At 54.9% G+C, this 13,600-nt stretch overlaps 5 protein-coding genes across 5 annotated transcripts; 3 read left to right on the top strand and 2 right to left on the bottom strand.

Annotated features, from left to right (window-relative positions):
- Window positions 1–388: 388 nt before the first annotated feature.
- Window positions 389–2,659, top strand: J4E86_007296 (uncharacterized protein; the record flags this gene model as incomplete). Its single annotated transcript, XM_051447818.1, has 1 exon — window positions 389–2,659. One exon carries the CDS (start codon window positions 389–391, stop codon window positions 2,657–2,659), a length of 2,271 nt encoding a protein of 756 aa, XP_051300756.1.
- A 960-nt stretch (window positions 2,660–3,619) lies between these two features.
- J4E86_007295 (uncharacterized protein) lies at window positions 3,620–4,846 on the bottom strand (the record flags this gene model as incomplete). Its single annotated transcript, XM_051447817.1, has 3 exons — window positions 3,620–3,651; window positions 3,704–4,633; window positions 4,681–4,846. 3 exons carry the CDS (start codon window positions 4,844–4,846, stop codon window positions 3,620–3,622), a joined length of 1,128 nt encoding a protein of 375 aa, XP_051300755.1.
- A 2,361-nt stretch (window positions 4,847–7,207) lies between these two features.
- On the top strand, window positions 7,208–8,237 carry J4E86_007294 (uncharacterized protein; the record flags this gene model as incomplete). Its single annotated transcript, XM_051447816.1, has 3 exons — window positions 7,208–7,429; window positions 7,480–7,970; window positions 8,021–8,237. The coding sequence occupies 3 exons, from the start codon at window positions 7,208–7,210 to the stop codon at window positions 8,235–8,237; spliced, it is 930 nt and encodes a 309-aa protein (XP_051300754.1).
- Window positions 8,238–10,161: 1,924 nt separating this feature from the next.
- J4E86_007293 (uncharacterized protein) lies at window positions 10,162–10,713 on the top strand (the record flags this gene model as incomplete). The annotated part of the gene is made up of 2 exons (XM_051447815.1): window positions 10,162–10,337; window positions 10,443–10,713. The coding sequence occupies 2 exons, from the start codon at window positions 10,162–10,164 to the stop codon at window positions 10,711–10,713; spliced, it is 447 nt and encodes a 148-aa protein (XP_051300753.1).
- A 411-nt stretch (window positions 10,714–11,124) lies between these two features.
- Window positions 11,125–12,862, bottom strand: J4E86_007292 (uncharacterized protein; the record flags this gene model as incomplete). Its single annotated transcript, XM_051447814.1, has 3 exons — window positions 11,125–11,409; window positions 11,477–12,617; window positions 12,672–12,862. 3 exons carry the CDS (start codon window positions 12,860–12,862, stop codon window positions 11,125–11,127), a joined length of 1,617 nt encoding a protein of 538 aa, XP_051300752.1.
- Window positions 12,863–13,600: the final 738 nt, after the last annotated feature.

The following is a 13,600-nucleotide window of genomic DNA, read 5'->3' as shown; positions in this document are numbered from 1 at the left end:
TGACGCGCTTTCACGTCTACGCCCGGCTGGGCCTAGCGGCGTTTGAAAGCCTCCAGGATCACTCAGGGCCACCAAAGTTACTTCATCTCGCACCAACACAGACGCCTCCCCACCTGAACCCTTCTCCTGCTCCTGTCTGGCCCCGACCATGGACTGGACGCCAACCATCTGCACTCCTCCACCGCTGGCATTGTAGAAGTGGGGCAATACACGTAGAGCGCCGTGCTGTATGACCTGCAGACATCCGACACGCTACTAGCGTCCATCAACACACCATCGTCAACACCGCCATTACCCCCCGAGCCGCGCCCATTGCCCCCCGGCAAGGCCATGATCTCCCTCCGCATCCGCAGTATAACACCACAACTATAGCCGCACTCACCAGAGGATGCCCATCGAACGAACCGACCGAAATAACCCACGGCCGCTGAAGCCGACGCTCGCCAGCACCCGAACCGCCGCGAAGACGCCCTTGACCCCGAGACTTGCCGTTGCGCCCACCGCCTCCTCCACCGTCAGCTCCTCGAGCACCCGCACCGCCCGCACCAGCAATGGCACCACGCCCAAGGTTGCGGCCCCGGCGCCCTCGCACAACGAGGTGACGCCCATCAAGCCCTTCCTGAGCAGCAATGTCACGCCTCGCTCTTCCACGAGGAAGTCACGGGTCGGCGTAGACAGCGCTTCGTCCACGCCCAGCGGCACCCCCTCTGTTACCCCGAGCAGCTCGCGACCAGGCTCCACGGTAGACCACCACACCAGGGACCAGACTGGCGGATTCAGTGGGCACAGCGCCGTGGGAAGGAGCGGTTCATCAGCGGTAGGGGGGCGACCGCGCAGCACACCGGGACCAAGCAGCAGCCATGTCACGCCGACCCCGAGGCCCTCGCTCTCCATGTACAACACCGCTCCGTCCGACGCTGGCAGGAAAGACGCTTCATCCCTGTTCTTCCATGCCAATGACGCACGTCCGCACGAACAACCAGCACCGGTACTGGCGCCCACGAAGAAGGCGCCCGCATTCTTCTACGCCGACGGAAGACAAGACGAGCCCCCTGCGAAGCCCACCGTACCATCGCCACCGCTGTCGTCCCTGGGGAGATCCCAGCCCGAGAGCAAGTTCTTCCATGCCGACTCCCAGCCCGAAAGCAAGTTCTTCCACGCCGACTCCCTTTCCGAAAGAAAAGGCCGCCAGCCGATTCTCACACCGCCGCCTCCTACATCTCCAGATCTGCTCCCGCCCTTGGAAGGCGGACAAGGGGGGTCGCTTCGCCCGCCTTCGCCTACAAAGGACTTTGCACATCTCTCATATCGTAAGGGAGCCTCTCAGGTCCGGCCAGCCCTCAGCAGAGGCAGTTCAGGAAACTCCGCTCTCGCCATGTTGACTGGATCGAACACGCCAGATGTGTCTGATGGCCCCAGACGGAGATCTAGCGTCGCCTCCACTATAAAACGAGGGCACGTCAAGAGCTCCAGTCTGTCGTCCATTGACTCTGTGACGAGTGCGAAGAAGGCACCGACTAATGAACCATCCGCCATGCAGCCAAGCCCACTTCAGACTGAGAATCGTGCCTCCCTCCCCGATGATGCAGCACCTACGCCCGCTCGTCGCTACACCGCGTTCTCCCCTGTCGGATCTCCAGTATCAGCAAGCCCAACAAGAGACGGCAAGAGGAACAGCGACACCAAGAGTGCACTCGAGATGATGAACGAACTTGCTGCCAATGCACGAAGGGAGCGTAAAGTGCTTGACCTCGAAATCAGCAACTCTTCGCTCCTCGCCATCAACCGGTCATTGGAGAAGGAGGTCCGAAAGCAAAAGGCGGAGCTCAGACGCTTCCGTCGCATGAGCCGAGCTGGGCATTTCTCTGCTGATATGGCTAGCTCGCCTCCTGAAACTTCTGCCATTGGCTCTGGAAATATAGGGGACCTGTCGGACATGTCTGAAGCAGAAGAGGAGGACGAAACACCTGAGGAGGAAGAGGAGGATCCAGAGGATAGCGAGTCTTCATTCGATGAGGGTGCTCTGAGCCCGAGCGCTCAGCTAGAGCGAGACGAAGCACACCGCTCACGCGATGAGAAGCGCCTCCAGCTCGACCTTTCCAAACATCGCGAGATGTTGAACGACAGCCAGAAGATGAACCAGAGCCTTAAGAAGTGTCTCGGATGGACAGAACAGCTGATCAAAGACGGCCAGAAGGCGTTGGAGTACAAGGTGCACGTCAGCGATGTCAAGATCGGTGGTCGCGTACTCGTTGCGGAAGACGACGACAACGATGCCGCCGAACCACAGGAATCCAGGGGTCTTCTCAGTCCCTGGAGTCCAATTCACAACGCCATCGACGCTCTAGACTCGCCTTTCTTCCCTCAATCCAATCGCGTCATCGACCGGGACAGCGGCATAGATCTTGAAGGTCTTGAGCATATGGAGCATCACAGCGACCACTCTCGCGCAGCCTCACCCACGGACGACGGACAAGATCAGTCTAGAAGTCCTGTCAAAGAATTCCGTCCCAAATTACCCGGTACATGGATCTCCTACGCAACGACCCGCGAGTCCGACCTAAAGAAACACGAGACCCTGAGTCCCCTTGGTTCCCCCTTCGAAGAGCGAATCAGATACCTCCACGCGTCTATTGACGCCCTGGAAGCATCTTCATAACCACGCACACACACACATACGCACGCACGCACAGCTCACATTTATCTCTCTCTTGCTTTGCTCAACTTTGCACATACCCAGCTTTTTTCTCACTTCATCTTGCATGCATAGGGCACAACGGCGTTACACCATAAAGGACATTTTGCATTTTCCACCTTACTTCCAAACCGGCGCACAACGGCACAATGCGTCGAATGCGATTTCGACGCCCCCCACGACCATTTCCTTTGTCTTTCCTTTTCACGGCCGCAGCATCTATATACATAAACACTCTCGTTCAAACTCCAATAATGTTTCAATCTAACGGCCTTTTACTAGAAAGGCCGACCCTCACCAACAAGATCTACGAAAAAGATCGGGGTCGCGTGTTGGGTGTTTCGTGCGTCTGCGTGTGCAGTCTGTCAGTTTTTATGATACCCCACCAACTACTTAACTACTTGCGCAAGAGAGAGAGTTTATATCAAATATTTACCATAGCCAATATACGTCGCTTTACACTTTGAAAGAAAATCTTACCAGGATGTGGTGTTGCACACGTTTGAAGTTTATTGGCATAAGGTCGTTTCAACGCTTAACGTTGGTCAACTTTAGGTTTAGCACCCACGTGAGTACAACACTTTGCTTCATCACATGACCATCTCTACTACGAAGCACCGACTAGATTACTCCAAAGGGTAAGTATGCAAAGGTTGACAACAACATCCATAACGTCGCGCCAAGTGTCACTTGAGGCGAACAATGAACAATGTATGCTTTCATTGAGACATGATGAAAACCCCGTCTATGTATGAAGCAGGCCTAGTGAATCCCATTAATCCATGATACATCCCTCTACCGAAGTAGGCAATACGTTAGCACAGAAGCCAGCCTTGATCTACGGGTATCCGAACAAAGAAAGAAGCAGTGGAAAGAGAACTGTAAGAATCCTGAAAGGTGCAAGATATGAGAAGTGACGATGATTTAAGCCCAGTAACCGAGCAGAGCCATCAAACCTGGCATTACGTTAGTATAAAGTCGATAGTATGGGGCACGGACAAGACTTACCAGCACCAAGAACCATAAGGCCAAACGCCTTAAGCGTCCTACTAACAGGTCCCTTCTGCATATACGGACTGAACATAAACTCATGCGCCATAAGCTCCACAAGACCAGTGTAGATAAGAATACCAGCGGAGATGGAATCGAAAACACCATTCGTCAACAGCGTAGTCCTGCTCTCAGGCGCAAAAGACTGGCGCACGCCCAGACCAATAGCAATGGCAATAGGGGTCGAGATGCCGTAGCCGAGACCAAGGAAGTACGGGGTCCAGCGCTTGGACGCGGGCCAGGGGACTTCTGCAAGACGGGTTCCCAGACCGAGGCCTTCGAACATTTGGTGGAAGACGAGGACGATGTAGAGGGTGATGAATTCCTCGCCGGCTACGGCAAGGGTGAGGCCGATGAAGATGGAGTGGAAGATGACACCGAATTCGAGGATGAAGACGGCGGTTAGTTGCGAGGCGTAGCCATCTGGGACGAGGGGACGTGGTGCCATATCGGACTTCAGCTCGGCTTCATGGTCGCGTTGGTGGCCGAGGTGGTCGTCGCCGCGGATGTTGTGGTTGCCGCTGCTGCCTCCAGTGCTACCCTCGAGGTCGTGGGCTTTGTCGTCAGCGTGGGCGGCTGGGGAGATGCCAGTGGGTTCGTGGCTGTGGCTGTGGTCGTGGTCGCTGCCGAACTTGGCGTAACGCATTGTCATGAGCTCGAGGAAGAACATGAGAAAGAGCGTCATCAGGGCGATGCCCTCGGGCCAAGGGTACTTGGCAATAACACCGGTCAGACATTCGTTACCGAGAGCCTCGTTTGCTGGGGCCAGGAGATGGATGAATGCCGTTGTGATGATGACGCCTGAACCGAAATACTTGGCGGCGAAGAAGACCCAGTTGGGGACCAGCTTGCTACGGGAACGTCTTGCTAAGACGGGGAACATGGCACCTGTGCGATGTTAGCATGCGAAGATCGGCAAGGTTTCTTGTACACACCGAAGCTGGATGCTACCAGGATGACGAAGATGGATGAGATACGGGTGCCCATGCGGCCATCGTACTCGTTGTCGCCGCCGCAGGTGATGACCTCCTCAGGTTGTGACTCTGCGCCATCATCTTGACGGAGGACGAGACGTGCAATATCGAGGGCGGTAGAAGCCATGTTGGTGTATAGAACGCTGGCAACTGAGTGAAGAGTAGTGATAGCACGGAATGTCCGTTTGATACAAATTTAGACAAGATGTACTTCAATATTGTCGATCTCTGGTTGGCGTGGACCCGAGTGACCCAGATGTTTGGTAATGGTTCAGTGGAGAAGCAACCCTTGGGAGAAGCTTGGTTCGGCTGGGCGTGTCTTGTGCAGTCTTGGGTAACAACAAGCACTATATATTGGATCCTTTGGACGCAATCAAGCACCCTGATGGACAGATGGAAATGCTTGACGGTGCTTTGATGGGTCTTCAGGAAGGATTCACGGAGTACGGAACTGGTTGGACGTGTGAAGGCGGGCGATATACCAGAAGGGTCTTACTCAGAGTACCCTGATGGCACGCTAAGGGCGAATATTCCACTGGTGCATAGCTTGCAGAGCCTATGGGGTCCAGTATAGCTGTCACCCGTGGGGGGAGGCGTATGTAAAGTGCCTTCGAGAGCGCGCTGAACGTGGGACTTTTTCAATCATGGTGTTGGTGTGGCATGTGCGACGATGCGGTTGTTACGATGCGGCGAACGTGCGTTCAGTAGCAGTCAGCCGCAATCCTAGGCCCGATTCCACTTACTTGAGCTAGGACCTGCCGAAACCTCAACAGGCCCACGTCTACATCAATCTCTGAAGCCGCATTGCCGCATGCTTCGACCGAGGTACATGAAGGCGACAGCGCGATGCCCGTCTTACACGACCTGGGCCCTCGTTCAAAGACGAAAGTGTCTCGTCACCGGCGTCGCGCGGTACTGCAGGATGCGGTGCATCTACTACAGACACTGATGGCAGATACTGGAGTAACTGGATAGACACTGATAGCAGATACTGGACAGTAACTAGACGCGTTCCTGGCTAGAATGTAAATGAGGTCGCTAGCTTGCGCACATTCGAAGCTGAACTTCAAATGCAACGGCGCAATCATTCCGACTCTTCCGAATTCCGATTAACAGTTTCTTACGATGCAGGCGCCCAGATCAGAAGGCACGATCAAGCTGGCGCTTCGATATTGTTGAAAGATCTTGAAGGACAATTCCGAACCGTGCCGGAACCTTGTCGCATAAAGACTACCTTGACGACGGTACACGAGAGAAGGCTGGCTCCGGGGAGGTAAGCTGCTTACGAAGTCATCAAGTACCGAGCAGGTAGCCGACAAGGCCTGACAGGCTTGCGCGAAGATCTGTACATATTGGTGAAGCGGTGGAAATCTTCTGTTCAGCTGATGAGGCTGTCGCGATGTACCTACTTGGCGCATTGCCAGATACAACGTACAAGGCTGTCGATCTACGCAAGTCGCAGAACCACTTGTAGCAGGTAACTGCATCTAGGTTTGACCGGCCGCGCTGATGTGAGGGTGTACAGGCGTATGCACTCCGCCTTCTCCGCACTGCCGCGTGATCCGGTGACATGTACCTAGGTATTGTCTCAACACATGAGGTGATGGACAGCGATGCGCGTCTACAATGAAGAGTCGTCTGGGATGCTGGCTATAAAGTGCAAAGCTATGCACTTCGGGCCGTTCGGCTGTCGAGTAGCTCTGGATGGTTGGTCCACATCACACCACCGTGAGGGGCTGTGGACTGACGGAATGTAAAACGCGCGCCAATGTACAGTGGGCGGGGTCGCGTCGCATATACTCGGAGTACAGCTCGATGGGCATGGCGATGTCAGCAAACTCGATAGAATCGAGGCGATCGTGGGACCCATCCATGAGACACATGCCGGCGCACGGAGGAGGAGATCGAAAAGTTAATACAATCGGTGGTACTGAAACCGGTTTGCCAGGGCTAGAATGGGAGCAGTGGGAGCTGCTGGGGACGTGCACAGCGCGTTGCTGTGGGGAACATCCTGGACGGCTTGGCGTGATGAAGCACTGATGATGTACCAAAGTACCTCGCGCCTGCCAGCCCGCCCCGCCCCACGAGCGCGCTCAATGTCGCAATCACATGGGCAGAGTGAGTGAATTGACAGCCAGCTTGACAGCACTGCCATGATTACAACATGTTCGCGCAGCCGGCGGAGACCCTTATTCTGAAGCTCCAGGCGCAGAGCTGGCGTTGGCGCATCCTTGCTTCTCACGCAGGCCGTAGCGGGAACCAATCAATAGTGCATGCCGTGAGGGGCTATGACGTCTCGATTCCTGTTTCGTATAGCTCCTGCCGCAGCTCCAACAGGTGACCGCATAGCTGCCTAGCTTCTCCTCTTTATAACTCCGCCTCGTCTCACCCTCTTCCTGCTTCTCATTGTCAACTCTCCCATAGATCCCTCAGCACCAATTGTTGCTGTACAGGTCCCGGAGTCCCATCACAACACCAAACCGCCATCATGATTGAGGAAGTCTTGAAGAAGACCTCGGAGATGTTCCCGCTGCCCACCGCGACGGCCTCGTCGCTGCCTTCGGTTGCTCCCATCCCAACCGTCGCCCCCGGACCTGAGCCCACCTACGAGGTTGCCGGCGATGCTGGAATGAAGACCCTCTGGGTCGTCTTTGTTCTCATGCTGATCGCCTCTGCCGGTTTCACCGTCATGTCCTGGAAGGTGCCTTTGGTGAGTACCATCTGGAGCTACTCCAGACAGCAGATTCTAACACCCCCCAGAACAAGCGCCTCTACCATGTCATCACCACCATCATCACCCTCACCGCTGCCCTCTCTTACTTCGCCATGGCCTCCGGCGCTGGTGTCTCCCTCAAGAAGGAGGTCGAGCGCGAGCAGCACGACCACGTCCCCGACACCTACAACGTCGTGTACCGCCAGGTCTACTGGGCCCGTTACGTCGACTGGACCATCACCACCCCTCTCCTGCTCCTCGACCTCGGTCTCCTTGCTGGCATGTCTGGTGGACACATGATCATGATGGTTGTTGCCGACATCATCATGGTTCTTACTGGTCTCTTCGCTGCCTTCGGTACTGAGGACACTGCCCAGAAGTGGGGCTGGTACACCATCTCGTGCATTGCCTTCCTCTTCGTCTTCTGGCACCTTGGTCTTAACGGTGGTGCCAACGCCCGCGCCAAGGGTGACAAGCTCCGCGGTTTCTTCATCTCCATCGCTGCCTACACCGCCGTCCTCTGGACTGCCTACCCCATGTAAGTCTCATCAATACCCACGCCTCCCGATTTTATACTAATCCGTTCAGTGTCTGGGGTATTGCCGATGGTGCTCGCAAGGCCAGCGTCGACACTGAGATCATTGCCTACGCTGTCCTCGATGTCCTCGCCAAGGCTGTCTTCGGTGCCTGGCTCTTGGTTGCCCACGCCAACATGCGCGAGAGCGATGTTGAGCTTAACGGCTTCTGGGCCAACGGTCTCAGCCGCGAGGGTGCCATCCGCATTGGTGAGGATGACGGTGCTTAAATGTACCTCATCAGCACAAATGTCTTACTCTCGTGAGCATGTCAGCTGTGTCATAGCACGAGTACAGATAGATTCGACAAGCATGGTTCACCTTGACTAAGAGGGCCGGAACCAGTGACCAAGATGGAAAAAGCGTACGCGGCATGTTCAGCTTCTGACTGTCCTTTAGGCAGTATCTCTCCTCAGTGATGTAACTTTCTCATTACCGGAGTTGGAGGCTTGTCAATAGTCACGGGATTGGACGCCCATAATATGGACGTTTCATAGTTAATGCGATAATGATATTGATCTCGAACTCTCTTACATATGAATCCGTGCCGGCTTACCGCCGAGCTCTTCTAAGCTGCCGCACCAGTACAATGAACAATACGAGTGATGTAATTTGGCCCTTTAACCCTTTGACCTCATCTCATCTCACTTAGTGAGATGTCTTGTTCAGATGTCTATATAGTTGGCATGCTTGGCTCGTTGTTGAAGTCACTCAACATCGATACCTTCCAGCATCACCAAGACCAACCATGTTCTCATCACTCCTCTCCGTCGTTGTCGCAACTCTCCTGATGCAATCAGCATCCTCGTCGCCTCTCACGACACCACCTCCATCTCTCTCGCCTACCCCATCGCCTACACCTTGCACCAAGACTGTCTTCACATTCCCTGATATCCAAGTTGGAACCTGTACCTTTAACGCCACAACAACGACGTCTACCGTCTTCACCGACTGTGCCGGATGTGCGCTTGAGACGATTAACCTTGGTGGTCTTGGACCGGTACGTACCCTTCTATACTATTCTGGCTATTGGTGGATCTAGTAAGCTGACTGTGGTGGTTGTTTGTGTAGGCGTGCGCCGCTGTTACGACGGTTCCGGGGACGAAGACTGAGACTGTTACGGCTTGTCAGTCGGCTTAGGTTGGGATGGGTGTGAGGTGTGAGGTGGTAGGTGGTGAATGATGGTCGGTCTTTTTCTTGTAGCTAGCTTCTTTGGTGATGATCTTTAGTACATAGGATATTGTATACAAAGAATATGCCTATACTCCTCTATTTCTCTCCTCCAAAGCTATCTGTGACTGCTCTGCTCATCCAAACACTCATCCATATTTCCAAACAGATGACAGAAGTTTACTATAGTTAGCATTGACGTTGTCGTACAGGCCGTTCTCGTGTAGATTCAGCTTAGCGTGTTTGTCGTTTAACTAGTAGTAAAGCCGGCCAACGCCGTAATTACCCACTCATGCACTTGCGCCCCAGATGATCGACAGCAGGTAGCTGCCCAAGCTATGGGTCCCCCATCTGTACTGCAGCCTCACAACTGCGTCGCTGCACCTTTCGGCGCCTTGAACGAGAAAGACGTAAAAAGACTCATCCGCCGCCATCGTGACATCAGGCTCTGGGGTGCATGGACGCTCTGGCGGTCAGGTACGAGCTTCCGGCTGACGCGAAAGCGAAATCGAAATCAAGGCAGTGGCTGTGTACCTGGATGACCCCCCGAACACAATCAAGGGTACGAAGGAAGGATGAATGACAGCTGTTGCCATGGCAGGATGTCAGATGAATGAAATAGTCGGGAGACAAGAATGTTTTGGTTGTCGCTCATCCGGCGTAGGTAGGTGACGGCCGTCACACACCTGACGCGCTTCCAAGGTTTGCTCATGCAGGGATGTGCGGCTGCCCCGCAACCAAGCCGCGGTCGGGGTGGTGCGGTGCAACGTGATGGGGACGGAGCTTGGAAGCTCAGGCAGGCACCCGACAAACCAGCTTGCTTTGCTGCCCTTCGAGTGCGGACAAGTACAAGTACCTGGGAGCTAGCCCATACCTGCAGCTTCACAAGTTTCCTTTTGATCACACACACACACTTACACTTGCTCGACTTACTTACTCACTCAACCTCAATATCCACGAGCGAACTGACGAATTCCTTCCAACATGGCGACCGAGGATATCAAGAACGAAAGCGCGGCTGAGGTCATCGTCGACGAGACACCCATCTCGCCCGTTCGCTCTCTGGACCGCCGGAACAGTTTGGAGAAGCATTTGCAGCATAGGCCTGAGCCGCAGGATCTGAAGAACAGACATATTCTGCTGGATACCACGACTGCTCCGTACGTCCCTTTCACCCTTCCACCTCCTCCTACTTCCCTTCTCCGACCCCATCCCCCTCTTCCCAATTTACACCAAGAGCCCCGCTAACGCGGGACACGTATCAGCGCCCTCCAAGCCAAAGCCCTCGAACTCGAGCGCCAACGCGCAACCGACCAACTCAAAAAAGGCCTCAACGCCCGCCCCGAACGCGCCGACCTCATCGAGCGCAACATCCTTCCTGCCTCCAACGCCGCGCCCGCCCTGCAAGGACACCAGAAAGAACTCGATATGCATATGCGCGCGGATAATCTGGAGAAGGGGTTGCAGTCCAGGCCGAGCCCGGAGGAGCTGGTTAAGAAGGGGATTTTGGATGAGGGGGAGATTGGTAGGGAGTAGGTGGAGGGAGGGGGATAAGGGAAGGGGGAGGGGAGGGTGAGATGGGAGGGGGATGTGTGAAGTAGGAGCCGTACTAGGTGCCGTGCGTTACGATACGACAATGCATTCGGCGTTGGTAGGGACGTGAGATGGGAATTGTACGGGGTTTTGCTTCGGCATTGAGTACCTGCATAGTATATATATCACGAATTATGGAATGTTTCTTGCTCATACAGTCATTTAGTAGCGTTCGCATCTCACACACCCTCACCATCACAATTTCTAGGTCACAAAACTCAAGAATCTGTGCAAAGAGCGGCACGAAGCCCATGACTTCATTACAACATGTCCAGGCTACTAAGCTCCAGCCGCCTAGCCAACCTCAAACAGTAAATAAACCAGCAAACATCAATCATCCCGAGACCAGTCGATCTAATGACCGACCTTCTCCTCCCTGACCACGGTCGTATTCTTAGCATCCATGTCATCAGCGTGGTTCTCACGGTCCGCCTCCATGTTCTTGACCAACTCGGTGATACCGAAGAGGTCGTCCATCTTCTCGAGGGACAGGCCCTTGGTCTCGGGGATGAGGAACCAGACGAAGATGAACATGGAGAAGCAGAAGGCGCCGTAGGTGAAGAAGGTGCCGTAGCCGCCTTGGCCCATGGTGGCCATCATGTTGGGGGTTGCGCGCGCGACGACGAAGTTGAAGAGCCACTGTGGGGTTTGTTAGTTATGTGTTGTTTTTTTATGTGGAGAGAAAAGGGTTGGGATTAGGACGTACCTGTGTAGCAGCGGCGATGGCAACGTTGAGGGAGCGGAGACGAGCGGCGGGGATTTCAGACACGTAGATCCAGCATACGGGTCCCCAACCGAACTGGAAGAACAGGGCGAAGAGGAACACGCAGACGAGAGCGAAGTATCCGGCTCCTGGTACTGGTTCGCCCATAATCGGCGGGTCGACGCGCATGTAGATGCCAATGTAGAACATGGCCATTCCCTGGGCAATCGATGTCCAGAGGAGCGAACGGCGGCGACCGAGAGAATCAGCGGCGAAGATGAGGAAAGCGAAGCAGCCGACCATCTTGACGATGCCGTAGATACCTGTGGCGAAGAGCTTGACGGCGTTGCCCTTGAGACCGAGGGCGGCGAAGATCTGCGGCGCATAGTAGTTGATGGCGTTTGTTCCCGTCATCTGCTGGCAGATCATGAGACCAATCGAGATGAGTGCGCGCTTTCGGTTACCGGGGATGGTAAACATCTCTTTGAGAAGGTCCTTGATACTGGCACCGGCAACGAGCATGCGCTCGTGTTCGAGCTGGTCGGCGATGTCCTTGATCTCGTCCTGGACGTAGGGGTGCGAGTGAGGTAGGTTGCGCATGCGAGCAAGCACTGTGGTAGCCTCCTCCCATTTATCCTGCTTAGCGAGGAAACGAGGGGATTCCTTGTTCAGCGCCATGCAGCCGACGAGGAGAACAGCGGGGAGAGCCTGGAGAGCAAGAGGCACGATGTAGACTTGTGCGCCGCCGGAGAGGTGCATGAGGGAGCCGTAGTTGACCCAGAAGGCGAGGCAGGTTCCTGTGGCGATGAAGAGTTGGTAGAGACCTGTGAGTCCACCACGGATACCACGGGGTGCGTTTTCGGAAATGTACAGAGGGACGACCATGGAGGCGCCTCCTACACCTAGTCCAGCGATGAAGCGGCCGACGTACATGGCTGCGAGGGCGCCCATGGCTACGGCTTGGATGATGCAACCGACGATGGTGACGAGACCGGCGATTTGGAGGGCGGTCTTGCGGCCCCAGCGGTCTGCTACCCAGGAGGCGATGAAGCAACCGGCGAAACATCCGGCTTGGAGGGTGGAAGCGATGTTAGCGTTCAGGTTGGCTTTGCCGACTTTGTCGAGGTTGGTGATGTTGTATTTGCTGGGAGGATTGTCAGTGTCGTGAGATGATAAGAAAATAACAAGAGACACTCACTCCTGGAACTCCTTCAATTCAAGCACACCTCCAATGGTTCCGATATCGAAACCAAACAACATGCCACCAAAACAGGCGGAACCCGCCATGGCGAAGGCGCGCCATCCGTAGATCTCGTGAGGGTCGGATTTGATGGAGTCGTTCTTGACGATCATGCGAATAAACTTCGCGCCGGTGGATGGAGCTGCCATGATGTCGGGTAGATCGGGGGATGCTACCGTGTCGGTGGGAGTATGAATCTATCTTCTCGTCAGTATGTATGACGCATGGAGAAGCTGTTGTGGGACACAAGGACCGAATACATACCGACAGACAGAACGATCAAACCACAAGCTTGACCCTAGACCAGACGCTGGTGTATAGCACACCAGGTGTCGTTCGAAGAGAATAGCGAGAGAAGAGTGAAGATCTCCGCAGATTGCTGGTCTAAAAAAGCTCCCCAGTGGGATGTGCATGGCCATGATATATAAACAGCCAGACGGTACAGCGGCCCATGCGCTATCCTCGCAGCACTAGCTCCTTGCTCAAGACGGGGTAACTCGCCTGGTCCGTCACCGCGGTCTTTGCCCCATGGCTGGCCTGCAAGCTATCGTGATCCTCCATTAACCCCGGACTCAAGACCCCAGACTCCACGTTTCCACACTGCTCTTTCTCTCCACACACAGCGAGAGCTGCTGCCGCTAGCCACACAAACAGGGTACCGAGAGCATCAGATGAACGTCCCTTTGTGGCTCCGGCCAATGGGGCACATGCAGGACGAGCGCCGCACTCTGTCGAAGCATGCTTGGTAGTGAGATAGGCTTGGCTCGGCGGAAAGCACGCGGTGGGATTAGTGGGAGCTATGAAAGGCCGTCTTGGAAGTGCCAAGTCCTGCTCTTTTTCCGTCCAATTGACGGCTGGGTGGCGTTGCGAGTTGGATTGCATATCAA

Source organism: Alternaria arbusti, assembly GCF_024043155.1.
Source record: "Alternaria arbusti strain BMP 1465 chromosome Unknown scaffold_10, whole genome shotgun sequence".
In the NCBI taxonomy this organism is placed as follows: domain Eukaryota; kingdom Fungi; phylum Ascomycota; class Dothideomycetes; order Pleosporales; family Pleosporaceae; genus Alternaria; species Alternaria arbusti.
Note: the sequence above shows the minus strand (reverse complement) of the source record. Positions and strands in the feature narration are given on the sequence as shown.